The sequence below is a fragment of the Lagopus muta genome, chromosome 4 (genome assembly GCF_023343835.1).
Source record: "Lagopus muta isolate bLagMut1 chromosome 4, bLagMut1 primary, whole genome shotgun sequence".
Taxonomy (NCBI): Eukaryota; Metazoa; Chordata; class Aves; order Galliformes; family Phasianidae; genus Lagopus; species Lagopus muta.
In genome coordinates, this window is record NC_064436.1 from 40,527,418 (window position 1) to 40,550,745 (window position 23,328).

General features: G+C 40.7%; 1 protein-coding gene across 1 annotated transcript; it reads left to right on the plus strand.

Annotated features, from left to right (window-relative positions):
- Window positions 1-2,572: 2,572 nt before the first annotated feature.
- DAPP1 (dual adaptor of phosphotyrosine and 3-phosphoinositides 1) lies at window positions 2,573-23,039 on the plus strand. Its single transcript, XM_048941336.1, has 9 exons — window positions 2,573-2,679; window positions 10,530-10,652; window positions 13,465-13,598; window positions 16,691-16,821; window positions 18,366-18,413; window positions 18,644-18,706; window positions 20,444-20,529; window positions 21,113-21,200; window positions 21,620-23,039. The coding sequence occupies exons 1-9, from the start codon at window positions 2,624-2,626 to the stop codon at window positions 21,677-21,679; spliced, it is 789 nt and encodes a 262-aa protein (XP_048797293.1). The 5' UTR covers window positions 2,573-2,623; the 3' UTR covers window positions 21,680-23,039.
- Window positions 23,040-23,328: the final 289 nt, after the last annotated feature.

Consider the following 23,328-nt stretch of genomic DNA (forward strand, 5'->3'; position numbering starts at 1 on the left):
AATTGTAAAGTATTGGTGTGCATACTGTGTGTGAATGCACTGGAAGGATTTCCACACAGTTCCTGTAATGGACTTTCCTTTAGCTTTTTTTTGGGTGGCTCAAAGCTGTCTGCTCAGATTATTACAAGGTGAGGTGAAAGAGTAGATGGAAAAAAATTAGCATTTTCTTTTTTTTCCTGCCAAGTTCTGTAAAGTAGCTGGAGTTATTTCATTGCACTTCTGCAGCACTCATGCCTCTTAATCAACTTTATTAGTTGCTCAGTTCTCTTAGCCAAATACTTTTTTATTATGTTAATATGTCTTGGAGCCCAAGCACGGAATTACACTTATCTGAATAGATGATGATGACTTACTAGCCTAAATTTTTAATAAAATGAAATTATTTAGGCAGTTGCTCTGCAAAAACTTGAAAACCTGAAAGAACCATTGTGAAACCAGGATCTGCAGGACACAGGTGATTCAATCTCACCCAGAGATGCAGCAGTATCTTCCCAAACACAGGCATGTCTTCCCAAAATGCCCTGTCCTAACAGTAAGCACCAGGCAGTCTGTCAGATCTGGCAGCTGCAATGGGAAGTCTGCATGTAATGACAGAATTCTGTAATAGCCTAGAGTGACACAGAAGACAAAGAATAAATACATAAATAGAAATATCGTTAGCTTCCCCTTCCCAGTTTGCTGGCCATAGTTTTCTTTCTGTTTAATTACAACCTGAAATTAAAATGATAGTTTTTTGCTTTCCCTCTTTATTTTTCACCTATAAGACAGCCAGTTCCAAAAGACTTCAAAGTATTGTTTTTGCATTACATCACACTTTTTGCTTTATGATCACTGCAAGGTGTGAAGAGGCAGAAAATAAAACTCCATACTAATTTTCAGACACTTTGTTCTGCTGTTCCTTTCTGGGCTGTACAGCAAGTGTTGGAGCACTGCTGCTACCTACAGGTCTGCTCTGCACAGCACTCAAAGCCAATAAATGCAGTGCACGAAGATTTTGTGCTTGGGAAAAGATCTACACCCTGACAGTAGTGCCTGTTGGCTTTTGTGAAATGTGAGCTGGCAATGTGTAGCCTTCCTGCCTTGTGGCTAAAGCATGTAAGAAAAACCAAACCTACATGGACCCGATTAAACAGAAGGCAGATCCATGCTGTATAACAGTTCAGTTTCTACTTTCATTTCTTTCTGTGAGCAAAGAGGAAATGTTGCATTCCCAGATGTAATGTAAGAGGAAGCATCTGCATGGAGAGGGGAACCCACTCCCACCACAGCCACCAATGCACAAAATATGCAGGAGGACTGGAAAATACCTTATGGTCTGCACTGCTGAAATTCTAAGATAATTTGTGATATAATTAGAACTTGCTAAAATTTAGTTGTGGCTTGTCACTCTTCAGAATTTATGTCATCTCTTTTTTGTCTTTTTCATTTTCCTCCTCTCTTAGTAACATGGGCAACCAAGATAACCTGAAGCGGGCTCAGCAGAAGCATTGCTGAAAATAAAACAAGCAGCTTTCAGAACATAAGAACAAAAACAAATATAAGTAAACTATGGAGACGTCAAAGGCTTCTATTTAACTGAAAGTCATAGATTTCAGGATCAAATTACCAGAGAGAATATCAGATCACAGGCTCCAATAAGAGATGGAGGAAGGGAAAAATGCAGGCAGAGCCAGTAAAGAAAGAAAAAAATTATGAAGTTGTCTATAGCCAAATGCTTCACTGACAATATGAATGGTCAAGCAAAGGAAAAGAACATTCTGCAGCCAGGGAGAGCATGATGAGACTAAACTCCAACTCCAATAGCAGATAGGCTGATCTGAGATACAGAAAATCCATGAAGCTTTTCCCAATCAGGAGGCTAGAAAAGCTCTTGTAAAGCCAATTCACTGAGAAAATGGGGAGCAGGAGGCTTTTATTGAGCCCGTTCTGAACTAATCTTAGTTCAAATGATTATTTATGAGAAAATAAGTCACGCTTCTGACCTCTTTGAATATCAGTTCTTCTAGAAACAACTTATTTTCAGTGCTGGGTATGCAGTGAAAACTGTAGTGGGTCTGGAAAATAAATAGCACTGTACCTCCCCTTAATTCCCCAAGATGGCCTTCCCCTCCCCCCCAAAGAAGTTTAATGAAAATAAGAATTTGACAGAGCTACAGTAAGTACTGCCACGAAGCATTAGGGAACACTGGCACACAGCACATCTTGTAACCTTCTGGAATATAAGAAAAGGAGCTGACAGTAAGACACTTCTTTCCACAGAGCTCATCCATCATCTAACAACACTTCGTTCCTGGTTACACACGATCTTTTTGGCAAACTTCCACATAACTTTCCTACTGCTGTTTCTAAGAGATTGTCAGCAGGATCTCTCTAAAATTTACGTGGAGAAGAATGGAAATCGCCACAGGAATCAGTTATCACCAACCACGCAGCTACGAGCGTGAAAGAGCTCAGGAAACTGAGCGCGAACCCCTCGCAGCGCGGTAGGATCCCGCACCGAGCTGCCCCCGCCCCGCGGCGAGGCGGCCGCCGAGGGGCCGGCATCCACCCAGAGGCACCGCCCGCGCACTTACCAGCGCCCCGCGGAGGCGGCCGCGGGCAGCCGGTGTCACCCGGCGGGACGATGACCCAGCGCCGGGAGCCGAGCGCCCATCTGGACGAGGAGCTGCGGGCGCTGGGGTAAGAGGCGGCGGCGGCGCGGGGGTCCGCACGCGAGATGGCGGCCCTCTTCCCCTCGACCTGCGCCGGGGGCAGCTGAGGGGCGCGGGGATTCCCGCGCAAAATGGCGGCCGCGGGGTGCGGCGCGGGGCAGCTGGCGCTTAGTTCTGGCTGCGGTCGGAACGCCCGGGGGTAAACGAACGGCGGCGAGTTCTAACGAGCGCCCCTCGGGGCGCAGCCGGCTCCCGGTCCTGGGGCGGGACGGGATGCCGAGGATGCTGGCAGATGGCAGGTGAGTGTGATGTATCAAGAATTAGAAAAATCAAGAGGGCAGGTAGGTGCTTCAAACATAACCAGGAGGTTATGGCTAGTTCAGGATATGACAGATGTCCCTCTATCAGGGAGACCTTGTGTTTTGTGCTGTTCTCCCTATGCGGGACCAGGGAAAGGAATTCTGGGGGGCGTTAGCCACCTGTTCATCCAGCATCCAAGGGAGCACCTCCAGAGCTGGACCACTTTCTCAGGGTGCCCTCGGCCCTAGCAGGCAGGCTGGCCACCCAGCACCATGCCCCAGGGGCACAGGGCTGCTCCGTGCACCTGTGCTTCAGCTGTAAGCAGTGCTGGCCCGTGCCAGATGCCACCCTCACTCCAAAACAAAGCCCAGCAGCAAAAGGAAGGCCACAGGTTGCTGCAGGTCCTGCTCCTTTCCCACCACTGACCAGGCTTGCCCACCTGCCAACTCCACACCAAGAAGGCTAGCAGGAGTTTTCCACAGACAGCATTGCCACAGAGGGGAAGGAGTGTGGGGAGCAGCACTGCACAGCCAGGGTGGAAAGGGTTTGTGGTAGCAGAGCTCTTCACCTAGTGAAGAGCTTGGGCTGCAAAAAGTTGGAATTGCTATGTCCACACAGCTAATCATTTTCCATATTTGGAAGCACCTGTTATTGAAGTGGCTGTTACTGAAGCATCTAACATACTGACTGAGGTAAAGTCACTTTCATAATGGTAGCCAGAGTGTGCGTTGTTTGCATTCCCTGCATAGCTCATTACTCTCATGAAGATTCGTTACTCTCATGAAAAACAAAAATACAGAAAAACTTGACTTGCATCTTCTATGGAAAACAAGGTTCCAGATTGCTAAACTTCTATTCATTTAAATGGCTTGAGTTGATCTAAACCAGCAACCTATGCTCATAGACTGCTTTGCTTGTTTCAAAGTTCATCCTAACAGATGGACACTTAGGACTGCAGCCCTATATGGTACAAGGAAGAAAAGACAACTCAGTGAGAAAGCTACCCAGATCCATCTTTAAGCTGAAGCCTATTTATTTTATTTCTGTTTTAGGGGAAAATATAAAGTTTTCACCCTACTACAAAGTACCAAACATCCCCTTAACACAGTGCATTGAATTAAATGAACTAAACCTGAATAAGCAATTCCAAGCAAGGACTCTCTTCGGATGACTAAATAAAGCCTTTTTTTCTACTATGAAGTTGATTTTTATTTTCATTTTTTGTTTCCTTCCAACACAGTATCTAGCATAACTGAGTCCTGGTTCCAGTGAGGAATATATATTATTGCCATAGTAAAGACCAACGGAGAAAGGATTCATTCAAACAGGCAGCAGATTTGACATTCATGAATCTTTTGGGGTAAACTGGAGTGGGTTATTTTAGACCTTCTACTTTGCTGTGCAAAATTCAAAGTTGGAGGAGGTTTGAAGAAGTGTGATATGGGAAGCATTTTAAGGGGAAAGATACGGGTGACAGAATAACCTCAGTTTACCAGATCAGCTGGTTATCAGAATGGACAGTTGACAGCCATGCAGATAGGTTTTGTACTGCATACTCATCTGACTACTAGGCTTGGAGGATCTGGTATTTGCTGGGCTTATCGAGATTAATGCTCCTGTAAGTACATTGTAATTACTACATTGTTGAGCGCAAGGCAGGAAGGAGAAGACAAAGTCGATATATTCAAATTCCCATCTTATTTTGTCTCTGCCAGTAGTATATTATCCATCACAAAAAACTAATCAATGAAAAAAATTAACAATCCAAGTTATCTTCATGAATAATCATAGCCACTGAGAGATCTAGGCATATCTACAGCTGTTTATCAAGTTGTATCACTGCTCTCGAGAGCCTTGGTATTTACAAACATGAACTTTTGGGGCCTTTCCATCAAAACAAAAGAGAGCAAGTGTAATGGAGTTGGCTTTTTTTTTCTTCTTCTTTCTTGTTTTAAACTGTTTCATTCAGTCAGCCAGTCTGAGGGAAGATGGTGGCTTGTTTATTTGGAGCCCTCTACACATTTTGAGAGGTTTAGTGGTCAGATAGTCAAGCTCAAAAGAGAAATCTGGAATACTGTCAGCATCATTGTAAAGGCGTTGATAGGTGGAACCACCACCGAAGAGAAGATCAAAATCAGAACATTTGTTGTTAAAAAACACATTACCTCATTCATTTCTTCCCTAACTGTATGAACACTAAATGGGAGCTTTGAAGCTTTTCAAGAGACACATATACTGGTTTAAAGGAAAAAGGAACTGCCATGATTCTCTTTATGAGGTCTGCATGGATGACTGGAATCAGCCTTTTTTCCAGTTGCATTTATTGCTAAATATTTTATATTCCATCATGAACCTCATGTATCTGATCACACATAATGCGAGTTCGGAGAAATCCTCTTAGCATTTCTTGTATTTGTGCAAGAGATGAGAATGTGGACTGTCTGGGCATCTAAGTAATTAGTCTGGTTTGGTAACATACCTTCAGTCTCAACATGGTTGTACTAGTGTATTTTTTGTCTTTCAGGAATGAAAAGAAGGAGAGGAAAAGTTTTTGTAGCATTCTTCTCTTTGTAATTTCACTGTTCTTTCTCATCTATTGTAGCACAGCTTTTATGCTTCTCCTACTCCAGGTTTGACAATACTGCAACAGATGGTATGTGTGTGACTGAACAGTACTTTTCGTACCTAGCTTTAGTAAGAAAATAAATTATATCACAGGCCTAAATCAGATTATGTTAAGATTTAGTCCTGGGTTGAGGAACTGATATGAGCAGGACAGGGCAAGTGGTCAGAAGATTTCTTTTCTTTTTTTTTTTTTTTAAATCTGTATCTCTAATGTAAACAAGAGAAAAATTAAAACAGAAAGTTGGCAAAAGAAGTGGGCAGAACAAAGTCAGTTGAGAGAGGGGAGAGAGAAAATAGAAGTGAAAAGCAGAAGCTGAACTAGAAAAAGCCTGCAAATAGAAGACATGAACGTGAAGGTTGGATGCACTGAAGTCACTTCCTCGTATTTCTATTTTTTCATTATTGTTCCTATGACATGGTGAGAAGTCAGTCCAACAAAGTACTTCACATGGGTGTGTGATTAGGTGTGCCACGTTGAAACATTGAGTTTCAGTGTGACACATGGAAAGGTTCTCTAATATACACCATTTTTGGTTGCCTGCCACCTATAACTCTTCTTGGCATTCCCAACTTTTCTAGTTTTTTGAACTACCATAGAATCATTCAGTTGGAAAAGACCACTAAGACCATGCAGTCCAACTGTCAACCCATCACTAACGTGCCCACTAAACCACGTCACTCAGTACAATGTATATTGACTTATGTACCATTAAAAACATTGACAAATCATCATTTTTACTGATGTGACATAAAAAGAGCCCTTCCCAATTTTAAGATGATTTCTAGGGGGGGGAAAGAACAAACTTGACACATTTGATATTGGAGTTTCTGAGATTCAGCATGCAGAGACTAGAAAAGCCAGTGAGGCCGTTATATGGAGTCATTTTTTGAGTAAAGGCACATGAAGAGCATCATGTACAGTCAAATGAGATAAACCAAGCAGTACAGCATGCTACTCCTTAAACTAAGAATGGGAATACTTCTTTAAGAATATCATATGGTATATAATTTTGTAAGAAAATTCATCTTGTTATAATAGGGAATACTTTCTATACCTTAAAATGTGCAAAACCTGCCAATATCTACCATCACCAAAGGAAAAAAAAAAGACTAAATAGCTGTCCTGAAAAACATAGGAATGAAGTCCTATTGAGAACACTTTTAGATCACCTCCACTTGCTGAAGAATGTAACGAAGATCTTTGTTCCCTTTTAGAGGTAAATGAGAAGTGACATATTTTGCTGTGTTTCTGCTTGGCACCTGCAGCCTAGACAGCCACATTGCTATCCACAGGATAACCCAGCTGAACACCAAGAATCTCCTTCCCGTTTCCAAGAAGGAACTTTGAAATCACCTGACTTTTACAGGAGTGTTTAACTCCATCCAGGTTATAAGTCAAACATGTGCCTACTGCTCTTACCTGATAGCGAGGCATACATCAGTTAAGCATTGCTTCAGACATGAAAACAAACAGCAATCAAAACATCTTGCTGTGCATACTACTGCTGTTAGATATATATATATCTATATATATCTATAGTTCTTATGATGAGGAAAAGGGAGTGCTCCACTGGGTGTTCAGCTGTTTGCATACAGAAATGACCGAGAAGAGGGTCAGCCAAGTCCCTCAACGCTTACCTGTAGGTCAGCCATAGGTGAGTTGTTTCTTGTGTACTCCAATACTGTTAAAAAGTTCACCCTCCTGATGCTGGCTATAGTATCATTCACCAGCCCCTATTTACAGGGGCTGAAAATAAGTGTTTTAGAGGAAATATCTATACATTTCATAGAATCACCAAGATTGGAAAAGACCTCCAAAATCATCCAGCCCAACCGTCTACCTATGACCAGTACTTCCCACTAAACCATGTCCCTCAGTACGACATCTGAACACTTCTTGAACACCTCCATGGACAGTGCCTCCACCATATCCCAGGACAGTTGCTTTGCCAACAGCTTTACTGAAAAAAGCAGATATCATGCATAAAAACTGATCTGTAGGTGACATAGGAATGAAATTTCTGTAACTTTTTCTTCAATATATTTTGAGTTATTAAAGAATAAATGAACATTTTGAAGAGGGTGTTCTTATCTGAAGAGGAAATTCCCCACTAAAAACACTGGTACAGTGTGCTTCTGATTACCACCACCACATAGAAAGCTCTAGTTACTATGTTAGCTGTAACAGATCTTAAAAAAAAAAAAAAAGATTGTCATGACAGCACACCCTTTTCTGGCATTGCAATGAGTGTCATAGCTGCAGTGACACAGACACAGCTTGCGCTGTGGCCACTAGTTTCCCCCTGGTGGGAGTCACACTGGTGCTTAGGTGGGCAAATACTTAGGACCGCACTGGGATGTCTTTTGATTCTCTGGGGTACCATCTCTGTTCTCATTCCTCCTCATCTTGACAGTGAAGCCCTTCCTACACTGTCACTGATACAATCTAATCTGAAAAGTAGTCTGATGTATAGAAATGTGATACTTTACAAAGAGAAGCAAAGCTAATCCCAGTAGTGTGACAGGCTTGCCTTAAGATATGCTGTCCATAGGCCTGGAAAATGCTTCCACTCTGAAAAGCAGTAGGAATAGTACAGTTCTTCAGCAGCACACAGTGATTAAAAAAATAAGTGCTTTTGAACATAGGATAGTGAGACTAACATAATTTTGGACAAAGTTAAAGGAACAAGAACTGACACATGACTCTGGCAGCAATTGTATACCCAATCTGAAATCATTTGTCAAACTGACAACAAGGAAACTAAAACAAGGAGTGGTGCATACAGGACTTTTGATCAGAGAAATGAAGTAACTGGAAAAAACCTTCCAGGTACGTATGAGTTTGAGAGAGGACATGCAAAGCAAGGGCAGCCAGCTGTGAGCTGTGTTATTGCTTCATGTTCACTTTTTAAAGCTGAGAAAGATGACCATAGTAATATCTGAGGGATTTTTGTCTGCAATAGCACATTTGTATAAGAAGAACAATGCAACTTTTTCAGCAGATTTAAGTATCTGCTTTAAGCCAATGTTATTTTCCCGGGTGGATGGTATGACTTTCTCCTCCCTGCAATGGCAGGATGTCATTAAATCACTCTTGCATGTAAGAGAGCACACGTAAACAGTCCATTTTATGAACCTGACTGACCTCTAGTTCAAATTCTTCATAGAAGACTTGCTGGAAATAAAATAATAGCACACTTATAAGTGACCTTCTTTATGAAAATGACCACTCACAGATTTTCTGAATGTTTCTTTGTCACAGCAGTAAGAGAAAACAAATTATGAGATTGCACTCAAAACACAATGTCATCTTCTCAGCTGTAGAGCCTGCCTAGCCTACGTGCCAATACGATCCTCATCACATCAGAACAGATCTGACCTTTGACTGTTACTTACTTGGGCAGTTAATCCCAAAGCAGATTTTGGCTGACAGGTGTTTCTGAGGATGACAGTTTGATCTTTAAATACTTATTATTTTATTCTACTTTGTAGATGGTCCACAGAGCACGTTCCAGAGTCAAAGCAGCAACTCTGCCTGTATTGAGTTTCACATGGATCTTGTCTTCCACAGAGTGGAAACAGTCCGAAATCTCTTATAAAGCCATTTATCAACCAGCTGGCCTTTCAGATAGGCAGCCATCTAAATTCAGAGGTAAACATTTGTGAGAGACACCAAGATAAGTGGCAGGTTCTGATGAACAGAAAAGGAAAAAAAAGTGTATAGTTACACATCATTTCAGTTTGAAGACTGTTGCAATATGAACACCAGAAAGCGCTGTGATCCAATGTCTGCTGTCAGTCAATCTATATTTCAAGAGCTGAAAGAGTAATGAACTCGCCCCAACAGATACAGGCACAAAGTTTTAAAGAAAGGGGATAGGGAAGCAGCACCGCTCCTATATGGATGAGGGGAAGGGTATTAGAGGTACTGCATTCTCTCCTTCTCGACCAGAAACTCTGGTGTGTGTTAGTCATCTTTAATTTTTGCCTACAGCCTCTTACAGAGTTAGGGCTTTAGCTTTCTATAGCCACATCCCTTTTTCTGTGACCAGTTTCAACAATGGTTCTAATGAGATCCTTTTCTATTGAAAGAAATAAGGCATTTCTGTTCCAAGTCAGTCTGGACAGAAACAAGGCTCTAAGAAGCATTGTGCAGTCTTCATCACATTTTTTTTTTTTTTTTTTTTTTTAATTTTTTTAAATTTTCCCCAGAACATTCCACGTGGATTCCTCATGGAATTTCTCATACATAAAAATGTATGAAGTGAATTTTCATTGAAGTTAAATGAAGCAAGTGTTCAGTACTTTGTTGCATTGCTCAGATCACATGCAGCTGAGTGACAGTGATGGCGAGTTTCCCAAATTCTCACTTCAGATTCTGCTGGTTTACCTTTTCCTCCTCTTCATTCCCTCCTCCAAAAAGGTTATGCTTCATATGAAAGCATCAGTTTAGGCAAATCTGCTTAATTGCAGATATTAGCAGTGCAGGTGAACTGAGCTGAGGGAATTAAGAGATTGGAAAATGTTTTTCTGTTTTTATACTCAAATGCTCCCTGTTTGCCCCAAAAGAGGAAATGTACTGAAGTGTGTAGATTTATCAGGAAGTAGAGATTCTGAAATTAGACAAAGTGTCCTGCATGCCCCCAGAACTGCTTTCACCTTATTAGAGAATGTCTGGGTAATTTCTTGGTACTTATACAGTCAGCTCTTTGTAAATATGGAAGAGCATAATTTCATAGTTACAACAAAGATCATTTTGTAAGCTTGTCAAAAGGAGGCTGCTGAGAAGGGCACAGTTCTTTTCAACCTGTATTTGCCTGTTAGAAGAATAACTCAGTTGTAGCAAAGTTAGTTCCAGTTCTGCTTCTTTCTCTGACTCAGCTCCAAAACTCAGCAGAAACTGTCAGCTAAGAACAGAGCGAATGATGCTTTAAACCCCTTGTGTCTCCCCAGGTGGTATCATTATAACCTTACTCGACATGCAGCAGAAGCCCTGCTTCTTTCCAATGGGAAGGATGGAAGCTATCTCTTGAGGAAGAGTAACGAAAGGGAAGATTTGTATTCCCTCTCTGTAAGGTAGGGTATGAACAGAAAAATCTTTCTTATGGTACCTATCTGATGCTACACAGCTGACAATTTAAAGATTTTTTTCACTTAACTCCCATGTACATTTTCATCTCACATGCTGATACGACCTTCAGATTTCATTCTGGGGCCCAGAGTATTAGAAAATACATTCCTAATGATCTAGTCCTGTTGAGCGACTTTAGAATAAGATATGCACTGAATTTGAAAAAGGCTCTTTTTTTTCCAAAATATGAACTAACATTACTGGGAAAAATGTCATTCTGTGATTGGCATAGATATTCTGTCTGTATGGTAAAAATCTGCATGGCAGTAATGAGAGCTTAAATGCCTGATAGATGTCAAAAATGTTTACAGTGAAGAAATAGTCATAAATAGAAAGAAAATGTAACAGTTAATTGATAGTAACTTTACAGTTTCTGGATCTCTGAAACTGTCATCCAGATAATCCAGTGATTTGCTGGATAGTTTTACTCCTCCAGTCTGGGCTAAGACTTGATTTGTAACCAGTAGCATACTACTGATTCAGGCAGTATTAGTATTTCCCCAGTTACAGAAATAAGGCTGTTGAAATCATCAGAATTTCAGCAATTTACGTCAGTTCAGGACACAGCCAGTACAAAGCACACTTAGCCTACCCTGGGTAATTCACTACTGAATCATTTTGAAGGAATCCTTAAAAAGCCAAGAAGCAGAGAAGCCACAATATTTTTGGCAGGCAAAATGAGAGACACATGCATTAGACATACAAAGTAGTTGCTGCGTGTCAGCTGCATTGAGGTAACCAGCCTTAAATACATCCATAACCTTTGGCAATCCATAACTTTTGGCAACTATATAAAACATTAAGTCTCTAGTGGATATTCAAGCTATTGCATTCATGCTCATTTCTGCCTCATATTGGGTCTCTGAACTACAGCTCTGGTGAATCCTTGCCCAAGGAGGTTGTGGATGCCCCATCCCTGGAGGCATTCAAGGCCAGGCTGGATGTGGCTCCGGGCAGCCTGGTCTGGTGGTTGGCAACCCTGCACATAGCAAGGGGGTTGAAACTAGATGATCATTGTGGTCTTTTTCAACTTATTCTATGAATCACAGTAACTTTTTAAATTAAATTGCTTGGATATACACAGTGATGCTGGTTATTCACAACCCTTGTAGGTAGGAATACAGCATAAGTTGTTCTAATAGGAGATGAAAGCTGAAGTGATAATGAAAATATACTTGCCATTTTACCAAATTCTAGTCTTATGATACCGAGAGAAGTCTACTTGGGCCAATTCCAATCTGCTATTCAGCTCTTGCAGTAAGGATCAAGAGTTGCTCACTGCATCACTGTATGCAGAGCATTCCAGATCTGAGTCTGGAGGTTGGTGTCTTACTGTTACACTGGTTTCATGGTGGTACAGCTCCCTAGAAATACTAATCTTTCTTTGAAGATGTTTCATTTATTTATTTTCTGCTGTAAGTATAATTTGCTTTTTAAATTTTTTCTATTAAAACTTCATTTTGGAATAAGCAATTCAGTTTTGTTCTGATGCCTTGCAGGAAGAGCCATTTTAGAAATTACAGCTTTCATTTTCTTATCTCCTAAAATTCCTTTACTTCCCTTTTTACCTCTCAAGAAACTTCACTAGTCATCATCATTTGTAAGAGAAAGCCCTTGGGGTTTTAACTGACAGCTGTAAGAAGACAAGCAGAGAGATCATACACTGCCTGAAACCCTATCTCCCAGCTGTATTAGCCAACTTTAAAAAGGAACTGGCGTAGAAGGAAATAGAGTAGAAATTGCTCTAATTGCAACATTGTATTTCCTGTGAAATTAAATGAAAAGGTGAAGACCCTGTAATTGCAACAAACCATTGCAGCAGCTATCTGTTAGCCAGATAGCAGCACTGGATAGCAGACTCTGTCTGAGCTGATGGTAGGGCAAAGCGCAAGAGAGATTATGAGGCATGTTCTACAGTGTCATGTTCTAACTGTTGTTCAACGAGAAATACCAGTTGGAAATTAGAAGCACCTGTAGAACTGTCAATAAACATCAGAAAAAAAACCATTGTAAGCCCCCCTTCTCAGCAAAATTTGTTAGTATTTTTGCTACAGGCATGTTTTCTGAGCCAAACTTCTCTCTGGACCGCTTTGGATGCTAGTAATATTAACAGAAGTCATTTTTCACGGAAAAGATGCTTGCTCTAAGTGCTTCACTGACTTCTGAAGTAAAAATAAGTACCCTTCCAGGAAGTGAAGCCTTGCATACTTCTCTAAATATCACCGGCTTGCATAAACAAATTATGTTACTTCTCTGACAGTAAAAGGACCCTGATTCTTGTTTGACAGCACCCAATACAGTGCAACCATGAGGACAGAGACAGAGCAGACAAATTGTAAAGCCTTCATTGTTCAAACAAAGCAGAGAGTGAGACTGCGGTGACACCTGAAAAATAAAGCAAGTACTTCAAATAGTAGAGGCAGACCATCAGAACTGGGGCTGGGTAAAAGATAATCATCAACCTGCTTAGACAGAAACCTAAAGATCATGTTTATAAGTCTTATTGATTTGTGACAAGATTGACTATCTTGATCTTTTGTGGCTTTTGCTATCCTCATCTGTAAATCAGCAAGTATGTTTTCTTCATCAATATGATTTTCAGATGTATCGACTATAAGTGAGGGACACTAACAGCAACAGTATTACTGCTAAGATTGATTTTGTGCTAGATTTCCCGCAGTAGTAGCTACTGTTTAAGGATTTTACATGCCAAGTGTCCTTTACCAGTCCTCTACAAGATTTCCTTTTCTGTTGCAGGGGAAAGGATTCTGTGAAACATTTTCATGTTGAATATACAGGAACCTCACTCAAATTCGGATTTAATGAATTTTCCAGCTTGAAGGAGTTAGTCATGCATTTTGCAAATCAACCTTTAATTGGAAGTGAAACAGGTAAGTAGAGCTCTGCATTTTCACAAGCATGCCTGTAGCCATGCTTCATACAGATCTGAGTAAAAGGAGTTTTTTATGTGTTATACGGTAGAAATGTTGTTAAAGTGTTCCTCTTCAAAAATCCCTGAGTTATTTAAGATATCCCTCTTCAAAAAAACTTTCAAGTATGCTGTAGACATAGTACATGCAGCCTGAGTTTTTGCTAGCTATGGACATAGTGTGCTTTCTCTCTGAGAACCCAAGGAAGCTCTTGAAAATACGCGTTAATGGATGGAGCAGAACCTTCTTAACAAGGACAGAACCAAAGCAGAATGCTTACCTAGTGAGAAAAATACATATTTGTGTATAAAATTGAAATCTTCCAAAAAGAATTGGTGGAAAAGGACCTGAAAATTTTGCTCTACTCTTCTTCAGTCAAGCAAGTGATATCCTCCACTTTCCTGTAGGAAACATGCCCTGTGTTATCTCTTCCTCTTTCTGTTTACAGCAGGTCAGCCTGCTGATCCCATCCCACCATCACATGGGTTTGTGTTGCTTTAAAAAAAAATAAATAAAAAAGCACAGGTTTCATGGGCAGCCAGCATGCTACCTGAGTTAAGTGTCAAAACATTAAACTCCATTCCTACAAGTGACTTGAACATGACACTATCAGACTGGGATCCCACCAGTAGATGTGTATTAGCCCAGAAGTGCCAGATTTACATTTAGCTTCAAAGGTGAGAGCTGACAATAAGTCAATACAAGTTAGTGCCAAAAACTTTAGTATCCCATGGAAAAAGCGTGTGCAAATAAGTCATACATTATGAGCAGTACTGTGAAAGTGGCCAGCTAAATGCTGGTTGTCACATGCAATAGCTGGAGTATGTCACACAGCGAATAAGCACCAGCACTCTTCTAACACAGTGGATCAGAAGCATTAAATTTGAAGGTTGCTTTATGAAGTATTTCACAAACATAATGCAGTGCTACACTCAATATTGTGCTTGTGTCTTCCAGAGCATTCTCTTAAGTTGTTTTTAAGTATGCTTAGAACAGTTTGTATTTGTACCCTTTGCACCAATTAGAAATGCTTCCTGCAAAATCAGACATACACCTGCAGGCCTAACTCTGCAGAGATTCCAGATGACGAGGCTGTACTTCCCCATTCTATCACTGCATGTATTACAGAGACTAGTAAATGAGGCTTGGGTGTTACACAGTCTCTAAGGACAGGATCAATACTGCTGAATGAAGGGCTCACTTGCCACTTTAAAGCTCCTAACTGGATTCTGCTAGCTCTGTGAAATCTCTAAGGTATTTAAGTTGAGCATACTACATAGCAGGAAAAGGGCATTTGAAGATCACATCAAGAACTCCTCTACCTTCACTTGTTAGGGATAACAGTAGAGAGGAAGAGAATGACAACACAGTGTGGGATGATAACTGATGTGTGCTAAGAAGGGGGCAGGGGCTCATTAGAGCCCATTCTCAGCCAAGCATCGTCATGGCTGACTGACCAGTACAACACAGAGACATACAGCAGGCTTGCCAAAGAGCCAGCAGAAGCCTAATTTCTTAGGCCACGCTTCCTTTCAGCAAAAGGAAGCTTTCACTGTGCAAGTCAGCTTTATCTCAAGCAAGAGCAGAAAGTAGTTGGACCAGTTTTTCTTAACCATTGTTATCCTTACAAACAATTTTATAGAGAAAGGACTGAGCAAGATAACATAAATACTTTTCATTCCCACCTTTCTTATGGACAGGATTTGATAAGACAGCAACAGTGAGGTAGAATATGTAAGAATTTTCACTATCTTCAATTCACCTTTTGTCTCACTGCAGCTAATTGTGTATCTGAAGACATACACCAGGCTCTTTGGTCAGCTCTTAAACTTTAAACTGGCTCATGGAGCACAGCAGTTCTTTTGTACTGGGACAGCTGCAGGATTGTGCTTCCAGGCCCACAAACCTCGTTTTACTACAGCTTTTTTTGCTACTCCAGATTGCTACACTGACTAACATTCTTTTCTACATGCACTTCCTCCTGAACTACAGATAACTAAAAGGAAATTGAGACTGCTATGTTTTATTTCTTGGACTGACAAGCTGAATCTGTTCACTAACAATCTTAAAACAATTTGGTGTTGTGTTTCTGTGTTTCAGTCTTTATTCAGAGCGAAAGGTCAGAAGGCTGTTTGCTTTGTTTACCCATTCTCCTCAAGTTATTTTCAAAACATAAAAGCTTTGATTTGTAACTCAGAAGAAAAAACAAAAGTCTTGCTAACATGTGGTTAGTAACTTTCTTCTTAGAAATAGATACATGCACAAACAGCAAGAATCTGTTACTATTGTTATACCATCACCAAATGATTCTGTACAAGTATCTTTCATGAAGAAAAGAAGGCATGGAGAGCTTAATAGAAAGCACATACAGTATAAGATGTTGAACTGGTCCAGCCAGTTTAGCAGCATGGATCTTTGCCTACAATGTATGTACAATAACAGTCTGTGCAACAGATGAAGAGTAGTTTTTATAGACTGGTGTTGGGATGTGTCTCTGTTTTCCTCCTGATGCTAAAGCATTTTTTTCCCCCTACAAGACCAGAGAGAATTAAACCAGTTTTCACTTTTGACCAATTGCAAGCTGAACATAGGTGCATATACATGTGCCTGTGAACAAGGTATCAGTTGGTTAGTAAAAGAGAAAAATCATGCTTTCATTTCCCTTTGTTGTCCTTATTACAAAATATGATTAAGACTTTATTTCATATTTAAGTTACTCAAGTCACCTACAAGTTTTCAAATCCAAGTCTTTAACACCTCTAGCACTCCTCCTACTTAACAGCTAACAATACCAACATAAAATGCTAACATAACAGCACTTAGTATGCTGTGATGTTTTTAACATTGGTATTAGAAGGTATAACTGTTCCTATTTTGGAGAGGATCTTCTCTATGAGGAATATGGTTACTGATTTACTGTTGGTTGGTTCCTTCCAACCTGAGGCATTCTGTGATTCTGTGAAACTAATTCATTCTACAAGCAAGCAGCTACTTCCAATTACTTTCTAAGACTGTCTTGACATATTACTCACTCTTGCTCTTTTTCTCTCCAGGAACCTTAATTGTATTGAAGCATCCCTACCCACATGAAGTGGAGGAGCCATCTATTTATGAGTCTGTCCGAGTTCACACAGCAATGCAGACAGGAAGAACAGAAAATGATCTTGTTCCAAATGCTCCCTCAGTAAGTTGCTCTTTGGCAAGAAAGGTGTTTGAGTTGGCTTGAGTTTAATGTGATTGCTAGAGTGAGCTATGGAATAATGCTGATAATTCACTACTGTACATGTTCTGAAATACAAGACGACTTCACCAAATAAGGCAAAGCAGACTTGCTAAAAACAGACAAATAAAGCCTCCCATAGCCATTGCCTCTGAGACTGCCAGTGCTGTCTACAGCAGGCCAAGGAGAGTCTGACCATCAAACAAAGTATATATAAAAGGTTTTAGATCTCCTGTGTTATCTTCCCTTTAAGATGCAGTCTTACCAGTAATATTATCAGGAATTAAAAAACAAATTCTAAAGACCAGATTGAGAAGTATTATGCTTTTCTGACAGTACTGGTCAGGCTGCATGCAACAATACCTATGTCAGGTTGCACAGCAAACCCTTGTTTTGGCAAGCTTCTAGCAGTGTACAGGCTGGAATGAAGGAGATAGCACCTCTGAATCCCTACATCAGTTAAAAATTGAGCTTCTGAAAAAAAAAAAAAAAAATGTATATTCAAAAATATTCAGAGACAAATAGGGATACATTTGGAAAGGGAAACCCCAAACCAAGTGTGCTACAACTGAGTAAGTGTATCTGTATTCTGGTAGGCACATTACATTCGATTTTTTGTTGTTGTTTTCAGCATTTTCTTATTTGGACTTATTACCTTGTAATAATCTCATCTTAAAGCTGAAAGATGGCTTGCTATATTCTAACACAGACTTGCACCCAAAATAGACTTAAGAGCCTCTCAGCCCTAGTAAAAAGCAGTGTCATGTTAGAAGCTATGGCTTCCTGGTGTGAGAAACAAGAGAACATCTTCATATCCATTTGAGCCATCTGTTCTGATATCTGTGACTCACTTGGACAGTAATTAGAGACTTTAAATCCCTAACTCCTATTTAAGTGAAACAGGTGGTTTGTCCAGAACAGTACGGCTCAGAGCACAGAGGAGAGCATTCTAATAACTTACTAACTTTTTGAAGTTAAAGAGGAAGAGTTACATTAATGCAGGCTAACAAAGTCCGTACAAAAAACACTTTGTATCCCACATCCACCCATTCACAGCTGAGTTCCACTTAAACCTCTAAAGGAACTTAACTTTCCTATGCAGCCACTAAAAGGCTTTCCATCCTCCACCCCACGCTCCCTCCAGTAGTGGCAGTAATTTACTGACAAACGCCAGGTACTTCTGGCTATAGCATGCAGAGGCAGACAACCACTTCTCTAAATAAAGATCAACCATAATTGCATATATTTTGCTTCATTTAATGGACAAGATGCAGGCCAGAAGCTTGAATAGAGAGGTGGAAGAGTTTGTCTCTGGAGTCAGCAAAAGTTGGTGTTTATCCAAGTGGTGAGGAGCAGGGACTCAACAACAAGGACAAGAGCAAGTGGTTACAGGAAGCTGCCTGAGAACAGATTGCTCTTCCATCTATGGTTATAGGCAGAAGGGGATGTGGGGAAACAGAAACAGAGCTGATTCTCTAACCCCAGTTCTTTTCCTTATTATTTCACAGCTTGGTACTAAAGAAGGATATTTGATAAAACAAGGCAAAATTGTCAAGGTAAGAAAACCTCTTATTCCTTGCTTTTACTCTGTAATTGCCCACAGAAGCTAGGGAGAATGCTGAACTTGGCCTGAATTTCCCTTTGGGGAGGAATAATTTGTCTTCTAAACAGCAGCAAAGTGTGTCTGTAAAGCAGAGCAAGTCAATACATTTAAAGGTTTTTCTTTCCCAAGAAGTGCTACATTAAATTCTCACAAGACAATTACCATCTGTTCTTGATCTTTCAGAACTGGAAGACAAGGTGGTTTACACTGCATAGGAATGAACTTAAATATTTCAAAGACCAGACAGTAAGTAGCAAGCACCAGTTCTATTCTCTAAACACGTACAGGGGCAGCCACAACATTCTCCTATTTCTGGCTTCTTGCATACATATCACAGCTTACCAAGTTACAGCTTCCCATGCTGTCAGAAGGACTTTCAGGTATCATACTTTCAGAAGGACTTTCAAAGTCAGAGTCTTGCTGATGACCTTAACAAGTAAGTCAATAAGTTTTGCAGCTAGAAACCATCTCCTGTGCTCCTACAGGTCAAAATTGCTCTTTAAAAATGCATTCTTTTTGTTTCTTTGTTCAGTGGATTTCAAGCTATCAGCACAGCTTTCACTGGTAGCTTTAACAGACAGAGAACAGTACTATTGAAGTATTTCTGCAAGTACTAGAAGTGTATTTTGCATTCCTTGATTTCATCCTTTTAGTTCAAGTGGCTGTGTAGTTTACACAAACAACTGCAATTTAAAGAAATTCTTATCAATCTGCCTAGCACAAAGACTTGCCTATTGCATCTGAGAAAGAGTTCGTCTTTACAGTTGTGTTCCATTTTTAACTTAAATGGAGTAACAGTAAGAGGAAGAAATACCTTTAGGGTCCCTCCACCCTTACAGTACCTCCACAGCAAGTTCCTGCACAAATGCAGCCAAACCATTGACCACTGCCCAAGCCTCTTTCAAGCATCTTGCAGATTTTAACACAACAGCATACACCTGCCTCTCACCCTAAACACTCCCATCAGCTATGTAGTACTTATAGAGTTTGCCATTAGTGCTCATTTCAGTTAAAACTACCTGGAATTAAACTTCCAGTTTAACATTTTTAAGGACAGCACTCATGAATTGAAAAAGTCTGAATTGCCTTTGTGACTTACCAGGCAAGAACACATCTTGGTCAGAAATGCAGATTCCTCCCACACAGCTCCAGTAGCCATTGATGCTTCTGTTGTTGCTGTACAGTTCACTGCTAGCTGCAGGCTGGCACTTATCAGTTCATCTCAGCATGTGCAGCTTTCTCATAACATAGTGCACAACTATCAGCTATTGAAACAGAGAAAGATGTAGGGAAAGGTGAGAAAATGCTCCATATGCCTCATGAAGGAGCATAGGAATTGGTGAGGGCATTTAGATAGAGCAAGCAGCTCTTTCATTTCAGGCACCTCTTCTGAGGTGCTCAACATGGTGAGAAAAATAAATCAAAAGGACTCTCACAGCTGAATAGAATGAAACTCCCAAGGGAAGTACATACCTGCTCCCAAATGCTTCTAGACCTGTCCCCAAAAAGCCACACACACACTACTTCAGCTCTCCTGTTGCCTTTTTCCTTACTCAGCTTCAACCTTTTAAAGCTTTTAGGAATTAATTAAATCTCCAGCAGCTGGTTAGAACTGATAAGATGTGTAACTATCTTTTTGTCTCTGTGGGCCTTAGCTGGATACTATTTATATTATAATGAATGACCCAAACCTTTAGCAGTTTGTATCTAGCTCTGGTTTCCTGCAGTAGTGGTGTCCTCTATTGTTTGTCCAGAGCTGAACCTACTGTACTTTCTTACATTTTCTTACATTAGGCTCAATTCCTCCCCCTACAGCGCTGATGTTGTTTAGCTGGTTTAGGTTCACAGTGCTTGTAGCTTTCATACCTATACTCAGAGAGACCCAGAGCACCCATAAAGGTCCAAGTGCACTGGAGATGAACGAAAGTAGCCTTATTTTCATGTGTTCCCATTATAACATTATAAAATTATTTTATTTTAAAGGCCACAGAACCAATTCGGGCACTCGACTTAACTGAATGCTCAGCAGTGCAGTTTGACTATTCCCAAGAAAGAGTCAACTGTTTCTGGTAAGTTGCATTCTACACTGCGCTGGGAAGGTCAGAGTAGCCAGGAGTTTCAAATGGAACCACTGGGTGCTTTTGAAAGCTCCCTATATTCTGAAGCCAGCCTTGATCTTAACAAATCTGATGACAGCCTCTGTCAGTTCTGCGTGGCTTTGCCAGACTACTGCAGGTAGAAGGTTTTATTTCATGATGGGGAGAAAGAGGGCAGGCTCATATTTTGTGGGCACTTCTTTTTCTAATCCTGAAAATGCATATATATAATCATTATTGAGGCATATGGTACTTAGTGAGGTGATCCAGCTGGCACTTGGATCCCAATGGGCTCCCTAGGAACATGTCCCTGAGCAGTAGACTGTGAATGCTGCCTGTCAACCTTTCCTGTACAGAAGAAAAGCCTTGCTGCCCTGCTCTCTCTGCCAGTGGTGGTGCAACCAGTTGGCTTCAGTTTTAGGAGGAACTACTGCTTTGCTCTAGCAACTTAAGAAACTTGGGGGGTTGGACTCGATGATCTCTGGAGGTCCCTTCCAACCCCTACAATTCTGTGATTCTGTGATTCTGTGAAACAGCTCTAATTGTTTATTTACAGCTTAGTGTTCCCACTAAGAACATACTACCTGTGTGCAAAAACTGGAATAGAAGCAGATGAGTGGATTAAAATACTGCGATGGAAACTGGTAAGATGGTGTGTGTTGTTAAAAGGCAGTATGCCTTGTGATATGATAAACTCCCAGTGCTAGTGCACACCAATGCTACAGGTCTCACTATGTGCATGGAGAGAGTGCTGCTCTGGCTTCCAGGCCAACTAGACTAGAATATGGAGTTTTCATGAAATGCAGCCCACTTTACTACTTTTGGGATGCCTTTTTGATATTTAGGCTTGTTATGAAGAGGCAATGAATTAACATCATTAAAGTCATTGCCCTGTAGATGGTGAACAGTATTGAACAGCACAGATTGCACATGTTGGTCCTGAAGGAAACAGGAAGATTTAAAAACGTTACTTCCTTAAAAAAAATGAGTATTTAGCTTGGTTTTACTCATCCACATCCACGTGCAGGTAGACAAATGATAACGGGTTGTTTCTCTGTTCTAGTCACAAATACGGAAACAAGTGGAGCAGCGCAATGCCCCCAGTTCCCAGTTGCACCCCTAATCCTTCCATTCCACGGGCGGGAATTGCCTCTCAACCACAGGGAAGGCATCTGACCACAGGAAGACAGTTCCACATCTCCACTACTTGCCCACACGCAGACATTTGCATCCAGCTCTGCATACGGAGGATCTGTACAGCTTTCAGGACTGCTTTCAGGCTGCTGAATCATGTGTGGAGACCAATGCAAAATCACAGCGTCAGTTTGATGCGTGTGGTTTATGTCTTCAAGGCTCAATCATTCAGGCACCCATTAACTAAACACAGAAGCAGTCACTTCAGAACTTCTGTGGTTATCCAGAGCCATCTTGAGAACTTACTGCACGCTCCATCACAGCTACCGTTAGCAGCCACAGACTGTAACACTCAGCCTGTTATTTAGAATTAGGCCTTTCTGGAAACATTAAATATTACTTTTGTGTGGCCTGTCGGGATCTAGGCCAAAAGAAGAATGACAGAGCCAATTACATTTTTGTAAGTACTATCTACATTAACATCTTCAGAATTAAACCTAGTATTTCAAGACTTTTGAAGGTAATGGATGAGCAATACTTCTGGTCAAGTATATTTTTGTACATTTTAGATTTATACCACAGTTACGGCTTTGAATGCACATTTATTTTAAATGGCATGTACAGGATATGGTAAGCAGCGACAGAAACGCATTTGTTTACAAACCCAGGCTATGAAAAACAGGCAGCTAGTGCTCAGCACATGTGTGTGCTGCTACAGGACTCTGAGGATGGATGACAGAGCTCTGCAGAAGGCTTTGCTGGTGGCAGCCACCAACGTTTTAGCAGCATTGATGGGACCACATGCTCCCCTTTGAAAATGAGCTGGATTTTGTATTTTTTTTCCCCTCAAGCAGATAACTTGGTTTATAAAACGAGGTTTCATCCACAACTGCATTCAAGAATTAAGCACTGCTTGCTTTACACTGAACAAGAAGAGCAACAGGAAAGCACAATATACACTAAAAAACATACATGTGTGCATGTGTGTTTGAAAGAGTATATCTTCTACATAATGGATGAAAATTTCCATATGCATTTTGGAAGACTCAAGCACACCTAAGTGTTGTGGCTCACCAGAGTTCAGAAGCAGAAGCCTTGTGCTTTGGTGCTACAATGAAAGAAAAGAGGTGTTATGTTTTGAAAGCAAGTTTTGACACTGGAGGGTCTCAAGGCCAGCCTGGTCTGATCTCCCATCTGACTGCTCCTCTGGGAGACGTGGGGTGAGCAGGGAGATCCCTCTCTCTGTAATGGTCACATTTCTGATGAACCGCTGCATGCATGCAAACCTTTTCCCTGGACAACGTGCAGCTCAGTGTTCAGTAGATGCCTTTACTGTGAGAAAGTTGAAGAGAAAAAGGAGCAGAAACGTACTAGAAGAACATACGAGAAGGAAAATCCAGCTTTGGACAGGAATAGCATTTTATTTCAACTTATACATTCAAAACATTTGTAAATATGTTTATATACTGTTTTCTGAATAAAAAGTCATTATAAAACTACCAAAGGTCTTCTGTCATTCTGCACTGTATCATTAAAGCTTTGCAAAATAAATTAGTCCTTCTTTCTGCCTTAAGAGTCAATATAACAACTTGCACCTCCAACTTAGTTAAAAAGCACCGATGACTTGGCACACAATAA

What these genes read in the sequence shown, in the direction of transcription:
- DAPP1 (XM_048941336.1), top strand. Translation starts at nt 2,624, where the DNA reads ATGACCCAGCGCCGGGAGCCGAGCGCCCATCTGGACGAGGAGCTGCGG. An exon ending in GAGGAGCTGCGGGCGCTGGG is followed by an intron (nt 2,680 to 10,529) that starts GTAAGAGGCGGC and finishes GTGTCTCCCCAG; the next exon opens with GTGGTATCATTATAACCTTA. An exon ending in TTTAATTGGAAGTGAAACAG is followed by an intron (nt 13,599 to 16,690) that starts GTAAGTAGAGCT and finishes TTTTCTCTCCAG; the next exon opens with GAACCTTAATTGTATTGAAG.